This window comes from Psammomys obesus, unplaced genomic scaffold (genome assembly GCF_907164565.1).
Source record: "Psammomys obesus unplaced genomic scaffold, mPsaObe1.curated_primary_1811, whole genome shotgun sequence".
NCBI classification, from domain to species: Eukaryota; Metazoa; Chordata; class Mammalia; order Rodentia; family Muridae; genus Psammomys; species Psammomys obesus.
The window spans coordinates 4,379,750-4,397,494 of record NW_026593947.1 but is presented as its reverse complement, the minus strand read 5'-3'; the positions used below and the strand labels follow the sequence as shown (position 1 = coordinate 4,397,494).

General features: G+C 47.2%; 1 protein-coding gene across 1 annotated transcript in view; it reads right to left on the bottom strand.

The window, feature by feature from the left end:
- Positions 1 to 17,745, bottom strand: part of Nup133 (nucleoporin 133) — a 52,225-nt gene that overhangs the window by 13,101 nt on the left and 21,379 nt on the right. Inside the window, exons 13-19 of the mRNA XM_055617572.1 lie at positions 13,407 to 13,570; positions 12,233 to 12,327; positions 5,189 to 5,413; positions 3,883 to 4,005; positions 3,164 to 3,263; positions 2,303 to 2,554; positions 1,643 to 1,776 (exon numbers count right to left, since the gene is read on the bottom strand). Of these exons, the coding sequence (XP_055473547.1) occupies positions 1,643 to 1,776; positions 2,303 to 2,554; positions 3,164 to 3,263; positions 3,883 to 4,005; positions 5,189 to 5,413; positions 12,233 to 12,327; positions 13,407 to 13,570 (1,093 nt within the window). The remainder of the gene's footprint in view (positions 1 to 1,642; positions 1,777 to 2,302; positions 2,555 to 3,163; positions 3,264 to 3,882; positions 4,006 to 5,188; positions 5,414 to 12,232; positions 12,328 to 13,406; positions 13,571 to 17,745) is intronic.

Below are 17,745 nucleotides of genomic sequence, written 5' to 3'. Positions count from 1 at the left end.
ACTGAGTGCTGGCCCTGGGGAGAAGGACGGGGAAGCAGTGCTCAGCAGTCCTTTTCAGCTCCTAGTCTGCTCTCCTGATTTAGGGGCTCTGCATAATGAAGAGACGTAGTAATGACCACACACAGGTCCCCCAAAGACCTGAGGCCAGAAGTAAAAGAAGCAGAGTGTAGGCCTGGCCACATCTGCTCCCAGGACTGCTAAGCTATCTGCCTCCAGGCTGTACTATCTGGAAGAGGCTTGCCCAGGACAGAAGAGCATCCTTTTCTAGGTTCATGGTTTTTTCAAATACATTTAAAAGTGAACTGAAAAATTACATGATGTCAGAGCAGAAAAACCCTGTTAGCAATGTACAAATCAAGGAGCCGGGGTCGGCAGGAGAATGGCCATACTGGGCCATGACAACAGGACTCTAAATACTCACTACACATGAAGAAAAAGCTAAAGTGCAAAACTAACAAAAAAAACCAAAACAAACCACATCAACAGACAACAGGAATCCATGAAGAATTTTTAAAAAGTCATAATTGGTCAAAAGCATCTGGCACAACCATCCAACCCTGATTACACCATGCCTTACACAAAGGCCTGCCACAGAGACTTGCTAATGACAATGTCAGCACAAACACAGCCGCAGACTCCTCAGCGCCATGGCAGTCGCTCAGAAAGGTTCTCTTTGGACGCTGCACCCATGCCTCGAGGGGTCTGCAGCGGCGTTCTGAATTTTATAACATTCCTTTAACAGCAGAGGGGAAAGAAAGGCCTTTAAAGATTACCTCACGGGGTAAACTTGCTACATAAGGGACCATCTAAATTACCCTGGCAGCATCAGGCACTGAAACAGGTTCTGTGTCTAAAAACAGAAAGCTAGGCATCAAACTGCTGACAGCAGGATCCTGTCCGAGCACTCCGGGTTCTCCTCAGCAAGCTCTGCTTGTGAGGGCGCCTGGTTCAAGTCTAAGCACTCACTTCCTGCACCTAAGAGCTCTTGTGACACTTTGAGAACAGAATTGAAAGTTAGCCAGCCCTGGTAACTGGGGCCTGTAACTCTAGCACTCGGAAGGCTGAGAGAGGATTTTTGAGTTCCAGGCCAGCCTGGTCTGCAGAGTGAAAGCATGTCTTCAGAAGTGCAACATTTCCCAAAGGCCAGGAAACCTGTGTCTGTGTGGTAGTCTGAATGAGATGTCCTCTACGGTTTTGGGCAGTGGACACTTGGTCCCCAGTCAGTGGCACTGTTGGGTAGGTCTAGGAGATATGGCCTTGCAGAAAACAATACGTCACTTTGGTATGAGAATTTTAAGACTCATGTCCTTTCTAGTTTGCTTTCTCTGCTTGAGATTCAAGATGCAAACCTTCAGCTTTCACAGACTGTAACCCTCTGAAGCTTTTCTATTTGTCCCACAGTAACACAGAGGTAACTAACACAGTCTGTTACATAAGGACGTGTCTGCCTGAGAGACAAAGTGACATGAAGATCTGCCATCTTCCCGTCTGAACCATTCTTCACCTCAAAGCCATAGCAGCTTTCTGGAAAGGGAAAGCCTTAGCGTGGCATGCTACCCTCCCTCCCCACCCCCGCCCACCGGGAAGGCCTTAGACAGTGGAAGGCTACCCTGCCCGCCATCCCACCCTCCAGTGTGGTTACCTGGTCGGCGAACTGGGTCATGTAGCGCTGGAGTCGGGCCTGGTTGTCTGTCTGCTCACACATCTGTACCAGGATATCAAAGTCACAGTACTTCTCGGCCAGGGACGCTGCCCATGGGTACTGGCCCAGCGTGACTAGAGGAGAAAGAACAGATGATGCAACGCAAACTGCCATGACCGACATGCCTACCCTCTCCACCACCAGTCTCCAGCGGAGACTTGCTGAGACTTCCACTACTCACTCAGCAGAACAAGCTTTCCTACCTGGCTATGGAAGGACACTGCTTTCTACTCAACAGCCACACTGTGCCACTGTGCCCTTCGCCAACTACCAGCAGGCCGTTCTAAAGCCAGTTGTTCACATGAAGGGCTAAGGGAACAAGTTCTTTTTTCTGACTCAGCCTCTCAAGTGCTAGAAAATGCCACAAGCCCAGCATGCCGAATGCATGGACTAAGGGCATCTCTACAGCTGAACTTACTGTTTTGTCCAAGCAACTGAACCACCTATATGGTTCAGTCCCAGAATAAGCAATTTAAACAGCTGGATGAGGACTAAGGAAAGCACCCACACGCCTGGCTTTGTCTCTGGGCACAGGTGCGTCTCTGCAGACCACACCCATCTTGCATGCGGCCCACAGCCATTTCTGACTCAGGCACTCACGAAGCGGAGAGAGGAGCTCCGATCTCTTCTGCAGGTACTCCACTTCCAGGCTGCTGTATCTTTCTTGGTCGCTGGCTCTCTCTAGAGACTTCAGCTGGGAGACGTAGCTGTCCAGGAAGCAGTCAATCAGCGCCACAAGCTGCTCCATCACGGTGCTGCGGAGGTTGCTGTCAGCCTGCGGGTACACGGTCTGCAGGATGATCCCATGCTGCCGCGTGATGGCTGTGCGCACGCCTGATGGACCGCTGGTGGCTGTAACAGCCAAAGTAACTTCCTAAGGACGGCTGCATGATGGCAAGGGAAAGGCCAGCTACCTGAACACTGCGTCACTTCACCACTCTAGGAAAACACAGCAGGTGCCACCCGAGTGTGCCCTGGCTGAACCCATCTCTCTTTCCAGTGGAGATTTCCTTAACATAGGTCATGTGACCTTCCTTCCTTCTCAATTCCTTTAATGCTTTTCCACTTACTGTGATAGAAACATGGAGCAGAGCCTCATCCGCCAAAGCTAGCACCTGCTTCTGTGGAGGACTTGGCAATTAAACCTAGTAGGTGTGTCATAAATTCCACTCAGGTAAACAGGATAGAATCAAATAATACACCAGAGCTGGGCGGCAGTGTATACATCTTTAATCCCAGCACTTGGGAGGCAGAGACAGGCTGATCTCTGAAGTGGAGGCTAGCCTGGTCTACAGAGTGAGTTCCAGGACAGCAAGGGCTACACAGAGAAACCCTGTCTCAATAAACCAAAACACACACACACACACACAGACACACACAGACACACACACACACACACACACACACACACACACACGTACATAAATACGTAATATACTTGTGACACCATAAGTCTGGTACCTGTCCACGGCACATACTCGGGCTCCTCCCCCAGCGGTTCTTCCCGACTGTACATGGAGCTTCTGTTTAGGCGGTAGTGAGTGGCAGCCTGCAGCATGTCCTGGGAAAAGGAAATGCATCGTCACACGTGGGGCGCAATTGGGTGCTGTTAAGAGATGCTGTAGATGCTGTGCCCGAGGAAGCCCTGCAATCCCAACTGACAAGAAGGCCATTCAGCACTTGTGGGTTTCTTCTGCTCTCAAAAATTAGTTTTACTCCACAATTTAACTTCATTTTGGAAAACTATAGTAACCAATGCAGAAAAAAAAAAGCACTATCAAGTCTAGTAGGTAAAACTGAACGAAACCCCTTAGGTAATCATTTAAGTAACAAATTCTGACTAATTAAATCCCAGAAGGCAGACGCAGTCACATGTGCCCGTCCCAGCTAACCGGAAGGCTGAGGCTGAACCAGGAGTTCAAGGCCAGAGAAACGAATGGATTTAGAGAGCTACACTAACGGCAACACCTCTGCAATGACACAAGAGGAGAAGCCTCTTTAAAGAGCACTTCACCAAACACAAGGTGTGCAGAGACAACGCTAACACGCTGCTGGCGCACACAGGCTGACCCAGCTTCCCGAATCTGACAGACAGCTGTAACCTCGCTAGTGCAGGCACACGGAGCAGGGACACAGGCCACCCTCCTGTCCCTGTCCTGGACGCTGGTCTGCAGCAGTACCTTGAGGACCGTGTTGACATTGACCGCCACCTCTGCCCACTCCTGAGAGTCCAGCGCAGTGTCTCGCAGGACTTGTTCCTCGTGTTCCAGCAGGCACTCGCAGATAGTGTCCACCTGGGACACCTGTGGGCGGACAGGGGCAGTCAGGACAACAGGTTCCACTTGGCAAGCTTTTCCCCCTCATTCAGCACGAGTACAGTGACTTATGCTCAAAAGTAAATGTAAAACCTGGAAGCCAGTCTCCTAACCCGTTAGTTACTGTTACTTTAGGAAATGAAAGAAACCGAGACATGACCGTTCACAGGAGGATGTGTAGCTTATATCTTGGGCCATTTTATACACAGACTTTTACATCAGGGGGTCTGTGGGGTCAGGGATCCGAAACAAGTCCCCAGGAGGTATCAAGGATGGCTCTCTAACATAAGAGCACACAGAAGGCTGCATGTTCTTAGCCACAGTCTCCAGTGGTGGCAAGTAGCTCCTAGCTGTGCTCTGAGTGGTGAGCACTACTTTCATGAAGCCTTAATGGGCCCAGGCCTCTTCCCAAATTGAGTCACCATCAAAGTGGGGGCTGCGCTCCAGAAGCAGGACTACTGTCCTTTACTTTCTACAGGGCTGCCAGATCAAAATGTCTCCATGCTGATCTGAGCAAGCATCTCTTCCTACTGCTTAGGAATATGATGTTGCTCCCTACAAGCAGGCAGAGGGAGCTGTGACCCAGAAGGAAGGGGAGGGGAGGGGAAGGTCACTGGAGGATCAGCTGCACAGAAGCTGCCTGCTGCCACACGTTTCCACAAGTTTGATCCCTGGGATACACACAGTGGAACAAGAGAACGAACCCCCGAAAGTTGTCCTCTGACCTCCGCACATGTACCATACACGGCACACAAACCTACACATGTAAATACACACACAGAGGTGAGTGAAAAAGACGTTTGTTTTGTTTTTAAGGAAGCTGGTCTTGGACAGAGGGAAAGTGCTGACATGCTGGGGAGCAGCTGCTCTGAGCGTCTGTACCTGCACAGTGCCAACTCTTCACACCAGCAGCAAGCCAGAGGCCCGGGAGCTTGCTGAACAAGGACAGCTTCCTGAGGGAGCTGGAGGGACAAAGGGAATGGCAGCCTCCTTCTCAGCCCACTGTATGCCCCTCCTATAGGGCAAAAGTAAACAAGAAGCCGAGTAATAGCACCCACAGGGCCCAGGTCAACATTTCAATGGGGTCTTTTAGCACTCTATCCTGCCAGGGATGCCCACACTTGGTACAGTGCAACAAAGGCCAGGGAGATGAGCGCGACGGTGTGCTGACCTCTCGAAAGAAGACATCGGCAGGAGTCAGGCTGGGTGGGACCTCACACTCCCTCTTATGCAGGGTGAGCAGGATGGCTGCATTCACCAGGTCTGGCAGGCGAGAGTGGTGGTTTTTGAGTGCGATGGCAGCCGACAGCTTTTCCGCGTGTTCACAGAGGAGCAGTCGTGTGGTCATGAGTGTCCCTCTGACCGGGTAAGAGCCCAGACGTCTGAACAAGCCGACCTCACAAACAGAACAGAGCAAACATGCGCGTGTTCTCAGAAAGCACTCACAGACTGTGTGGCCGCACTCTCCCAGAAGCCTCCCCGCCACCTCTGGCAGCCGCTGATGCCAATGTGCACAAACAACATGCCCGCTGCCCCACACAGGGCCCCAGAGGGGACGCAGGACTTCTCGTCAGCCAGCACACAGCTGCTGTCCTCTGCATTGTCCCGGGGTGCTTTGCTCTGTGAAAAGGGACTATTGCAATAAACCAGTGTGTGCCAGTTCTACCGGCTGCCCTCTTGAACAGACTGCATGTGTAGTCGGTTGATTTATTGATTTTTCTTTCAATCCTCACTCCCCACTCAAGAACTGTTCACCTCTGCCAGCGAGCTCCAGCAGGTTGGTGCCTGAACAGGAACGTGAGATATGGGGAAGTAGTGAAGGACACTGCATGTGTTGGCGAGCTCAGATCATAAAGTAAAGAGAAAAGGGCAAAAATTTGAGTAAAATTTGAGAATAAAGTTTCAAAGTAAAAATGGGACAAGGCAGTAGCCTCGTGTTTTTTATATGGAATTTCATTAGAGCTAGTCTGTATATGCAGCACAAGACTGAGAAAGTGAAACTTTTGGGGTTAGAAAGAACGAGGAAAGAAAGATGGGAGGCTTCAGGACAAAGAGATTAAACCATCAGCTCCTCCAGAAGAGTTATATGTCCCTCCTGATGATAATTTCTTGTTAGAAGAAGACTTTGAGGATGACTTAGATCCTGATGAGGTTACAGAGTTGGAAGAAGAAACAGCTAAGTATTATTCTGAGAGATACCCTCCAATTTAGGCTATGAATGTTAAAAAACTTAAGCCTTGGCAAAAAGAAACAAAAAAGTTGGAATGGGCCTTAGAGAAAATAAACAAGAAAACTGGAACATTAACTACTAGGGAAAATGAGTCTCAATCCCCCACCCCAGCTCCCTCATTGACTGCAGGTTTGGATCCTCCTCCTGGGACGGCTACAGCTGCTGTCATTCCAAAGACAAGGGACCTTTTCCTTTGCCCACTATGTGGGCAACTGTATCCCCTTTACAAGCTGCTTTACAACAAGCTAGGCAGAATGGTGAAGATAGAACTGAGTTTTATAAAGGCTTTCCAATTATAGACCAACCTGATGGACAGGGTACTATGGTGAGAATCCATGCTCCTATACCTTTTAAACAATTAAAAGAATTAAACATTTCACGTGCTCAATATGGTCCTACAGCATTTTTTACTCAAGCTCTGTTAAGAGTCCTTGTCTACTGAGGCCCTCTGCCCAGGGGAATAGAAGCAATTAGCAAGAGCATGTTTATCAGGAGATTATTTATTATGGAAGTCAGAATTTGCAGAGCTGTGTCAAGTTTTAGCTGAACTCAACTGAGCTCAAGGAGTTCCTGTAACTTACGACATGCTTGCTGGGGAAGGAACCTACAGGGAAAACTGGACAGCAATTGGATTTTGATGTGGCTGTTTATGCTCAAGTAAATGCTGCTGCCTGAAGGGCCTGGAATAAATTCCGCAAACAGTAGACAAGTGGAGGATTTGTCTAAAATCTGCCAGGGACCTGATGAATCATTTCAAGATTTTGTGGCAACACTAATGCAACGCAAGCAACAAGCAGACTTGTAGGAGATACATATTCTGATATTATTAGTAGAAAAACAATTGGCCTATGAGAATTCTAACAGTGCCTGCCAAGTGGCTTTGAGACCCTTTAGGAAGAAAGGAAATATTTCTGACTATATTAGGTTATGTTCTGACATCAAGCCATCTTATACTCAAGGAGTAGCTATGGCTGCCACCCTATGAGGGAAGACTATTAAAGAGATATTATTTCAGCAACAGAAAGGCCCGAAGAATGGAGCATATATAAGTTGTTATGGTTGGGGGTAAATGGGACATTAAAGAAAAAAATTGTCCTAATGTTGGTAAGAAAGAAGGGAGTCAAAATGAACCTGGTTTATGCCCAAGATGTAAAAAAGGAAAGCATTAGGCTAACAAATATAAGTCTAAAAGAGATGTTGCAGGAAACTGTTTAATGCAGGGAAACTGGAAAAGGGGCCAATCCCAGGCCCCAGAACTATGTTATGGGGTGCTACAGAACTTTGTCCCTCAGCAAGGAAATCCACTCAGGACATCTGTAGAGCAACCACAAATAGCGCAGGACTGAACCTCAATTCCTCCATCTACACAGTATTAACTCCTGAAATGGGGATGCAGGCCCTACCTAAGGAGTTTATGGTCCATTACCTAGGGGGACTGTAGGATTATTATTAGGAAGAAGTAGTACTACTATGCAGGCAATTTTAGTAGCTCTTGGTGCGGATTATGAAGGAAAAATAAAAATTATGACACACTCTCCAAATGGAATTTCTGTAAAACAAGGTCAAAGATTAGCCCAATTAATATTGCTTCCCCAAGTTCAGACAAAAAATGCAAGTAAGAAGGATAGGAAAGGAGCTGCAGGTGTTGGATCCTCTGATACTTATTGGTCCCAATCGGTCTGAACTAGTGTTACAAATTAATGGAAGAAAATTTACAGGGTTATTGGATACAGGAGCTGATGTCTCTGTCTTAACTGCTGATCAGTGGCCTATGCAATAGCCTAAACAATCCTCTATTACACATTTACAAGGGACTGGACAAAGCCAATGTCCTAAACAAAGTAGTGATGAATTAACTAGTAGGATAAGGAAGGACATGAGGAAACCTTTAGACCATACATTGTTCCTGGCCTTCCTGTGAATCTGTGGGGTAGAGGCGTGAGGAATAACATGGGAGTGTTTCTTTACAGTCCTAGTAATGTAGTTACCAATCAGATGCTTCATCAAGGACATTTACCAAATTCAGGATTAGGAAAATTTGGACAAGGCATAGCTCAGCCATTAATACCTACCCCAAGAAATGTTAAAAAAGAGTTGGGTTATTTTTTAGGGGAGGTCACTGAACAACCTGTACCCCACACAGATCCAATAACATGGAAAGCGGATATTCCTGTGTAGGTCAATCAGTGGCCCCTTTCCCTTGAGAAAATTAAAGCCGATGAGCAGTTAGTATAGGAATAACTTGATACTGGCCATATTGCTCCATCAAACTCACCTTGGAATTCCCCTATTTTTGTTATTAAAAGAAATCAGGAGAATGGAGACTTTTACAAGATCTCAGAAAAGGAAATGAGACCATGGAGTTAGTGGGAGCCTTGCAACCGGGATTACCTTCCCCTCCTGCTATTCCTAGAGATACTTTTAAGATGATTCTAGATTTGAAAGATTGTTTTTATACTATTCCTCTTGCTCCCCAAGACTGTAAAAGATTTGCTTTTAGCGTGCCATTAGTAAATTATAAAGGACCTACGAAGAGGTATCATTGGCTTGTATTACCTCAAGGTATGGCAAATAGTCCAACCTTATGTCAAAAATTTGTGGCTCAAACTGTTTTAAAACTAGCATATTCTTCTGTGTATATTATTCATTATATGAATGATATTTTAATGGCTCATAAGAATGAGGGGATTTTATTAAGTGCTTTTGCACACTTACAACAAGTTTTGAAGAATCAGGGTTTTCAGTAGTTGCACCAGAAAAGGTGCAGACAGAGCCACTTTATTTGTATTTGAAAGACAACCGAAAAACTTTAAATGATTTTCAAAAGTTGTTAGGTAATATTAATTGGCTTAGACCCATTTGAAGTTAACTACAGGAGAGCTGAAACTACTTTTTGACATTTTAAAAGGACAGGCTGATCCTTTGTCAAAAAGGGAACTTAACAAAGAAGCTTGTGATGCTTTGCAAAAGATAGAATTAGCTACCGAAAAACAACATGTTCAATATACAGATTATTCAAAAGAATGGGGTGCATATATTATGGCTACTGTTCATACTCCAACTGCTGTATTGTGGCAAGAAGGACCATTATTATGGCTGCACTTGCCTGTATCTTCTGTGCGTGTTCTAACACCATATTATGAAGCAGAGGCTAGTTAATACAAAAGGTCCAATTACTGGAATATGGCAGGGCCCCGACCCTGTATTAATATGGGGAAGAGGGCATGTTTGTTTTTCCCAGGACACAGAAGAAGCCAGGTGGGTCCCAGAAAGGCTGGCGCGATTTGCAGATGCTCCCCAGGATGTTCCTGCTGCTGACCATGGTGAATTCTGTCCTGATGGTGATTGGAGAGCTGTATTGGGCTTATCCTCCTGACCCACCTTTGTTTCATTCTGCTCCTAAGAGAAACTTTTTAGATACAGTGTGACTGGACTTGATTGATCTGGTAATCAGGACAAGTCCCAAGAATGAAAAAGACTATAGGACTTTGGTCTGATTCTGGTTTTTAAAAGACCTATATTTGCGAGCTTGCCATGCTTTGTTGTTTGGAAATGTTATACAAGATTCAAACTTTAATGTTTTTTGCCATCAATGTAAACTAACAAACTATTTCTAAGCTTTCAAATGGACAACAGGTTCGTTCTGGTTGTTCGACAGCCTTTTATTATGGTTCCTGTAAATGTTTCTCAGGCTTGGTATTCAGATAAGGGGTCATCTTTTAAGTCATTTTTATGGAGTGTTATAGGACTTGGCTTATTAATGTTAAAGCTGATCTGCATAAGATTAAACTCCAATGACTACCTTAGCGGAGGCTGGTAGTTAAAGACCAGTGAGATCTCTCTGAAGAATAGCCAACCTAAGACAGGGCATGAATGATGGAATTCACGTACCAATGACAGACGGATAAGAATATATCTTTCAAGAGAGACAACCTAAGACAGGCACAATTTTCTGCTCCATAGCTCTTAAGTTATTGTCAATTTTAAAACATAAAAAAGGGAGACCTGTGGAGAGCTGCTTGTTTTCACCCTGGCCTTCACCTGGAGACAGGATAGGCAGGTGTTCTGTCACACCTTTTGCCAGTGTGAGGATCACACAGACAGGTGATTGAGGTGAACAAGTTTGACTTCTGCATGAACCCCTTCATTGGAATAAACCGGAAACCGGTGTGTGACAGTTCTAGTGGCTGCCCTCTCAAACAGACCCCATGTGTAGTGTGTTGGTTTATTAATTTTTCTTTCAATCCTCACACCCCACTCAAGAACTGTTCAACTCTGCTGGGCCAGAACCACTTTCCACGCTTATCACTTCTGTCCTTAACTAGTGACCTGATTTCTATCCCCACTTTGTCCTGTCTCTGTCCACCCTAGCAGACAACTTTTTAAAAAACACAAGAGGCCTCAGCCAGTAGAAGTCAGTTAAACCAGTAGTTCAAAGCTGGCTGTGGTTACAAATTCCAGGCTACATGAAGCCCTGACTCAAAGAACAAACAAAAACCTCTTGCAAATAGTCTCTAAACCCTCACAAAACAAAGGGTCATGCAGAGACACTCATGAGGCTCTGAGCTTTGCTTTGTCTGCTAGCATCTTGATATTTCATATTTATAGAAGACTTAATAGCTGTGGGGCATTTCACTACAGTGATCTGTCTTCATTCTACTTGTTCATTTGACTATTTTTTTTCCTTTTTGAGACAGGGTCTCACTATGTATGCAGTTCTAGCTGGCCTGGAACTCACTGTGTAGATCAGGCTGGCTTTGAACTCAGAGATCTGCCTGCTTTGTCTCCGAGTACTGGAATTAAAGGTATGTGCTACCATGACCAGCTGATGATTTTTTTTTTTTTTTTAATTGTTTTTGGTTTTTTTCAAGGCAGGGTTTTTTTCTGTGTAGCTTTGGCTGTCCTGGAACTCACTCTATAGATTAGGTTGGCTAATTAGAACTTGGAGATCCACCTGCCTTTGCCTCCTGAGTGCTGGGATTACAGGCCTGTGCCACCATACCTGGCTTGGCTGATGATTCTTAAAGTAAAAGTTACAGTTACACAACTGGAATTCATTTTCCTGTTCTCTCAAAGGTAATTTAAAAGCACAGCACCTCTGTGAGAGCAGTGAGTAGGGAGTGCTCAGGGAGTCCTAGAGTGAAGCCGCAGCTCTGCAGAGACCATTCCAGCCACACCGGAGACCACGGCCATCACTTTCCACCCCACTCAGAATGAGAGAGCCTCAAATACACAAGCACTCCCTTAGAGCGCTGGGTTGTGTCTGTTCCTTGGTTGTGACAGCCAATGTGTCCTACTCAGTGAAAAAGTGATGGGGATGAGCTGGCACGGTGGCCTACCCTTTTAATCCTATCTCTTGGGAGGCAGAGGTAGGTCAGCCTGATCTACATAGTGAATTCCAGGCCAGCCAGGTCTATACAGTGAGACCTCTTTTTTTTTTTTTTTTCCTAAAGAACCCTACAAGCCACAGAAGAAAAAAGGTAGCACAGAATCAGGTCTGCATATAAAACTAGAGCTGTTGGCAGCCAAGCGTCCATTAAGTCCTCCAAGTTGCTATGTGACCACACCCTGGCTGCCTGTGGCCTCTGACAAGCAGGTGTGTCCATATTTGTCCCTAGCTCTCAGCACACGGCTTTCAGTGTGACTTTGCCTCCATACAGTATACAGGGATAGTCCTTGATCACTTCCACCTGGCCAAAATACCAAGGTCCTTCTAATGATACAGAACCGATGTACAAAACCCACGTTTTTACACAGCAGCATAAACTTTGTATGAGATTCTGTTTTAAAATTTGCTGGTCTTGGGCTGGTGAGATAGCTCAGGGGGCAAAGGTACTACATGATACCAAGAAAGAAGGAGCTCCTGAGAGGTGTCCTCTGATACCCACATGTGTGCCCAGACCCTGGAACTATTGGTTCTGCACCAGTACATGATCTTGGACCCTCCCAGTCAACACCCAGAGAGAGGTCGGAGCTGAGGCTTACTTGATGCAGGAAGTCCACCAAGAGGCAGTGTGCTTTCATCTTGTCCTCCAGCTGGTGCAGAATGATCAGAGAGCTGTTGCTGAGCCCAGGGGCCTCTGTCAGAACACAGCAGCGAGGTCAGGCACAGAACCACTTTCAGAACAGTAGCTGACAGAAGAAACATGTTAAGAGGGTCTAAAAGGAGCAGGCACCAGTACTTTGATAACATTATTTATATTCCTCAGAGAGTTTGTGAACTGGATATATAACTCACATTTGTAATCTCACATCTTGGCAACGGAAGCAGGAGATTACAGGGCTAGCCTGGCCTACACTGTGAGCTCAGCAAGGAAACTCCGTAAATCCCTAGTAAGGCTCAGCCAAGCTCACTGAAGCAGGATCTCTGTGTAGAGATTTGTACCTGAGACACTTTCTGGTAACTGGGAATGCAGAGCAGCCTGAGGGCTTTGTCACCTGGAACAACAGGGGATGTGAGGTGCTCACTTCTCAATACCAAGAATCTCTCCAACACCTGGGAGCTCCTAGTAGCCAGCGCATGGAGTACGCCAAGTGAGTACGAAACGCCTCTCAACACCCCTTCGTTAGCTGGTCTTCGTTGTCAGCCTGACTACATGTGAAACTAACTAAAAACCTACGCTCCTGGGCACACCTGTGAGAGGTTTTTATTTAATTGGATCATCTGCCTGCTTGCTCTCACTCTGACTGGCAAGTCCATTCCTTCACTGGCAGTAGAGCCCACTTCCTTGAGATTCTGACATATCCTGAAGAACAGCTGAGACATCCAGCCTTGTGGACTGAACAGCTACTGAGCTGCTGAGCTTTCTGTTGATAGATGAACACTGTTATACTAGCTAGACCACTGCTTGTAAGGCACTCTAACAACTTTCACATATATGTATATGCAGACATTGTTCTACCATGTATTCCTCTAGAGACCCCTGATAACACATCAAGCTCTTCTAGAAAGACAATGCTGAGAATCATGGACTTGTGCCAGTGTCCACTAAGAGTCTAGTTTCTAACTGACACATAGGGCCACCTGTTCTGGGGACCCTGCAAAATGTGCCCAAGAAGGTTATCTTCAACTGCTTGAGAAACTAGAAAAGTTTAGGAATGTTTCTCCATTTTGTGTTCTTGTTTTTAATTCCTCATCATAATGTATCAGGCGACTTACCCTGGGGGACCGACTCTGCCCAGCGTGGGTCTGAGGCTGGGTAGTCGTCTATCAGGTCCACGCTGATCTGAGTCACAGCCCTGTCCAGCTCTGAGTCTGAATCCAAGTCAGTGTGAGAGGAAAAGAGCTCATCAGCCATCATCTGAGCACGGCCCAAATCTTTCCTGCAGGAAAACGGGACACAAATTTACAAGGGAGGAGAACATTCCCACATTCACCACAGGAAAATTAACTGTGAGGTTAAAATCACACGGACAGGCTTTAGCCCAAAGGTTTGCTGACAGCATTACATGGAAGAAAGCCTCTGCGCAGCTGTAAATTCATCAGTACACATGTTCTGACAGGCCAGGCACTGGACAATGACTAAGACACTGAGCTCAGCCTGAGCTTTAGAAAGCCAGTGCTGGCAGGCAGACCAGTAAACAAGCAAGGGCACCTTCCCGGGCAACGCTCAGACACAGAAGAACAGACAACTGTGGCAGGTTACACGGGAACCTGACGGGCTCATGAACCACCTTCCAGACAAATCTCTGGCTTTCTCGAGGATGCGGTGGAAAGAACTCATCCAACTGCCAGACTGAGTAAAAGAAGGTGAAATGGAACTGAATAAGCCCACCCCTATACGGCTTCTCGACTGCAGCTGCCTCCTGCTCCTGCCCCCATGCACGCATCCCACCATTCCCTGTGATGGAACGGTCCCCCCAACTCTGAGCTACAACAAAATTCTTCATTTCTATCTTAAACTGTTCTTGTCAGATATCTGGTCACAACAATGAGAAAAGGAACTAACACACCACCATGCACAAGGAAGACAAGGAAGCCACTCAAGGACAGGAAGGTTCTCTGGAGGGCAAGGCCAAGGAGGATGAAGTGGGCAACAGCCACCCACAGAGCACGCGCTGCTTCTCAGCAGGGAAGCTGCATCAGCTGAAAACAGGTCACGGGGTGTCCCAGCTAGGGTTTCTGTTGCTGCCATGAAATACCATGACCAAAAGCAAGCTGGGGAGGAAAGGGTTTGTTTACACGTCTACATTGCTGCCCATCACTGAAAGAAGTCACGACAGGAACTCAAAACAGGGCAGAACCTGGAGACAGGAGCCACGCAGAGGCCATGGAGGGTGCTGTTTACTGGCTTGCCTCTAATGGCTTGCTCAGCCTGCTTTCTTTTTTTATTTTGGTTTTTCAAGACTGGGTTTCTCTGTGTGTAGCCGTGGCTGGCCTTGAACTCACAGAGATCTGCCTGCCTCTGCCTCCCCAAGTGCTGCGATTACAGGTGTGCCCCAGTGTGCCTGGATCAGACTACTTTCTTATAGAGCCCAGGACCACCAGCCCAGGGATCACCAGGCACACTGGGCTGAGCCCCTCATTGATCACTAATTGAGAAAATGCTTTACAGCTGGATCTCATGGAGGCATTTCCTCAACTGAGGCTCCTTCCTCTCTCATGACTCTAGCTTGTGTCAAGTTGACACACAACCAGCCAGTCACCCAGGGAAGAGTTTGGGGAAGAAGTTTCAGAGCAACAGCCTGAAGGACAATGAGCCCCTAAAAACAGGACTGTTCTAAAGTGGGCAGAGACGTGAAAAAAATAACCAGCCACCAATGAGGCCAAGATAAAGGTAAATCTGGCCTACAAAGAAGGGATGAACCAGATCTAAACACACACAGTCCCACAGACTGTGGTGTATGTAAGGCCTGCCTGCACAGAACAAAGGGCCCCAGGAGGTGAGCAGATGCACTCCAGTTCTAACCGTCAAGTACACAGTTAGAAGACTCTGGTGGTGACTCAGAACTCTAGTGGAGGAACCATTTTGACTGTGAAGAGCCCACTTCCTTAAACCTCCTGGTGGGATGGCCTTAGGCATGCACACAGGGCCCTGGGAGTCTAGGGAATAGCTGTGTTGGGCTCAGCAGCACTGTTCTTGAAGCTATTCTGGCCCCTTCCATACCTGGCAATCCTCTGGAAACACCCCAAACTGCCTGCATTAGGTGGGCCGCACCTCACATTCAAGCCCACCTGGACCTCAAGGTGTGTTCCTCTGGAAGGGATTAGTTAGGGTAAGCGTTACGGTAACCCCTAAATCCAATTATGTAACTGTTAAATCCAGTCATGTGCTGAGGGTAAGGGGCCAAGCCTGAAGGCCCAGCACTGGGGGTGCCAGGCTGAGGGAGGATGATCTCAAGTTCTAGGCCAGTGAGGCTACGTAACAAAAGACAGACAAACACTGGAAAGAGTCTGTGTGGCAGCAGAGCGGAATAGGAAAGACGCGTCAACAAACCCAGCAGTGGCCATGACTGCTAGGATGAGCAAGGAGAGGCATGAAAGTGCTCCCTAGAACCTCCAGGGGACACACAGCTCTACTGACCATGCAATGTCAGATGTGAGCCCCATAAGAGTTTATGGTACCCAGAGTTTACTGCAATTTGTTTTGGTAGCACAAGAAACCAAAATAAAAACTATAGTTGCTAGCTGCATTATCATGTACACGTAACAAACCTGTCACTAAAGAGAAACCTGTGGAAGATGAAATAACCCACGTCTTTCTAGAAAGATGGAGCAGGCAGTACAGAATACCACACTCTGTCTAGCGGTGCCCCCGCCTGGGCAGGACAGGGAGTGCTGCGGATCATTAGCAAGGCAGTCTTAGGCAGACAGGCTGAAAGTCTAATCCATTTCAGGCAGCAAGCACCCTCCCTACACCAGAGTGGGATGGCAGGTCAGGACCCAGCTGTGCTAGGCAAACTCCTCCTTTACTTCCCTCCTCAACCCCACACGAAGGAACAATGCCAGAATCAGTAACTATCCTGTACAAAGCCTCAGCTCTGGGAAGAGACAGACTTGGCAAGGCTTGGCCATGATTTTCCCAAGTGTCTATTCCACCAAACCAACTCTGCCTATGAAGAAAAGGACATCACAGACAGAAAGCGTGCTGATAATATCTGAAATGAGAACCTGTGCCCATGATGCCTCTGCTGTGGACTCAGGCCCAACACCTAGTCCTCACAGTCCTAAGGGCACTGTGCCCCAAGCACACTCTAGTCCTATACAAACAAGCCCAGGTACAGCCAGTGAGATCGCGAGGTGCTTAAGTTTCAGGGCGCTCTGCACAGGAGACTCATCTGCTAAAGGTGAAGATAGGAAGTCAGGACAAAAAGGGCGGAAATGATCTCAAAGGATGAAGAGCCAGGCTGAATTCAGCTGGAGACCTAATCTTCCTACAGGCTGTAGGGACATATTTGTTTAAGAGCTAACCAATAATTACAGAAGCTTCCCCAAACTCTAATCAACATTTTGTATTTCTATTTTTTGAGTAAAAAAAGAAAACCAAATAATATGAAGAATATGAAGCTAAAGAATTAGACAGTGCTTTCAGGTTTTCTCTATTATGTGTGGCTCCCAGGAGCATCTGACGGTGTCTGGAGACAAAGTGGTTGAAACAAGCAGGGGAAGGACCGGTATAGCATTAGCTTCTGCTGGGAGAGGCCAGGGGTACTGCTCAACAGCCTGCAAGTCATCAGATGCCCCCAACTGGTTACCTGTCTCAAATGTCAATGCAGCGATCAGAAACTACAGGAAGCAAAGAGCTGGCCAGCCAAGGCTCTAGAAATGTTAGAGGTCCAGGCACGAAACGGCCAGATTCGAATCTGGGCACAATGAGAGCCCAGTTGGGACTTGCCCAACTGCCACCTGACCTGACCTCCAACAGCCAAACTGCAGAATCGGAGCTTGGCTGAAGAATCACTAGGTTCTGTGGTAACTAAACCTCAGCTTATGGGCAGGGGCTACTTCCTTTCTAACACCCACATAACTCTATCTGCAACTGCTCTGCTTTGACACTTTATGAGAGACACCTTGTCCGCTGTCTTCAGGACTGCCAATTTTAGTGGTCACTGCTTTCCATGGAGGCTGAGGCCTCCTGAGGCTCTCAGGTTCAGATAATCATGTATAGAATCCTAGCACCCAGAAAGACCTCCTCAAAACGGCACCGTCCTACATCTAGCTCTCACTGATGCACAGCAAGCATCAGTAAAGCGTGTCCACACATACAGTAAGCTCTGTTTCGGGGTGTGCTGTGACAGCTGAGCATAGCGGTCAGGCTTATAAATCCAGCCCCGAGAGGCAAGCCAGGAGGAGCAGCCTGGTTTACACAGCAAGACCCATTAGCACAACAGAGGGGTGCACCAATGTGTGTGCTGGCGGTGGGGGTGGTGAGGGTTAGGAGACTTGTTCTTGCAGAGGACCCGGGCCTCACAACTGCCTGTAACTCCAGCTCCAGGGGATCTGATGTCTTTTTCTGGACTTCATGAACACACACTCACGCACGCACGCACGCACGCAC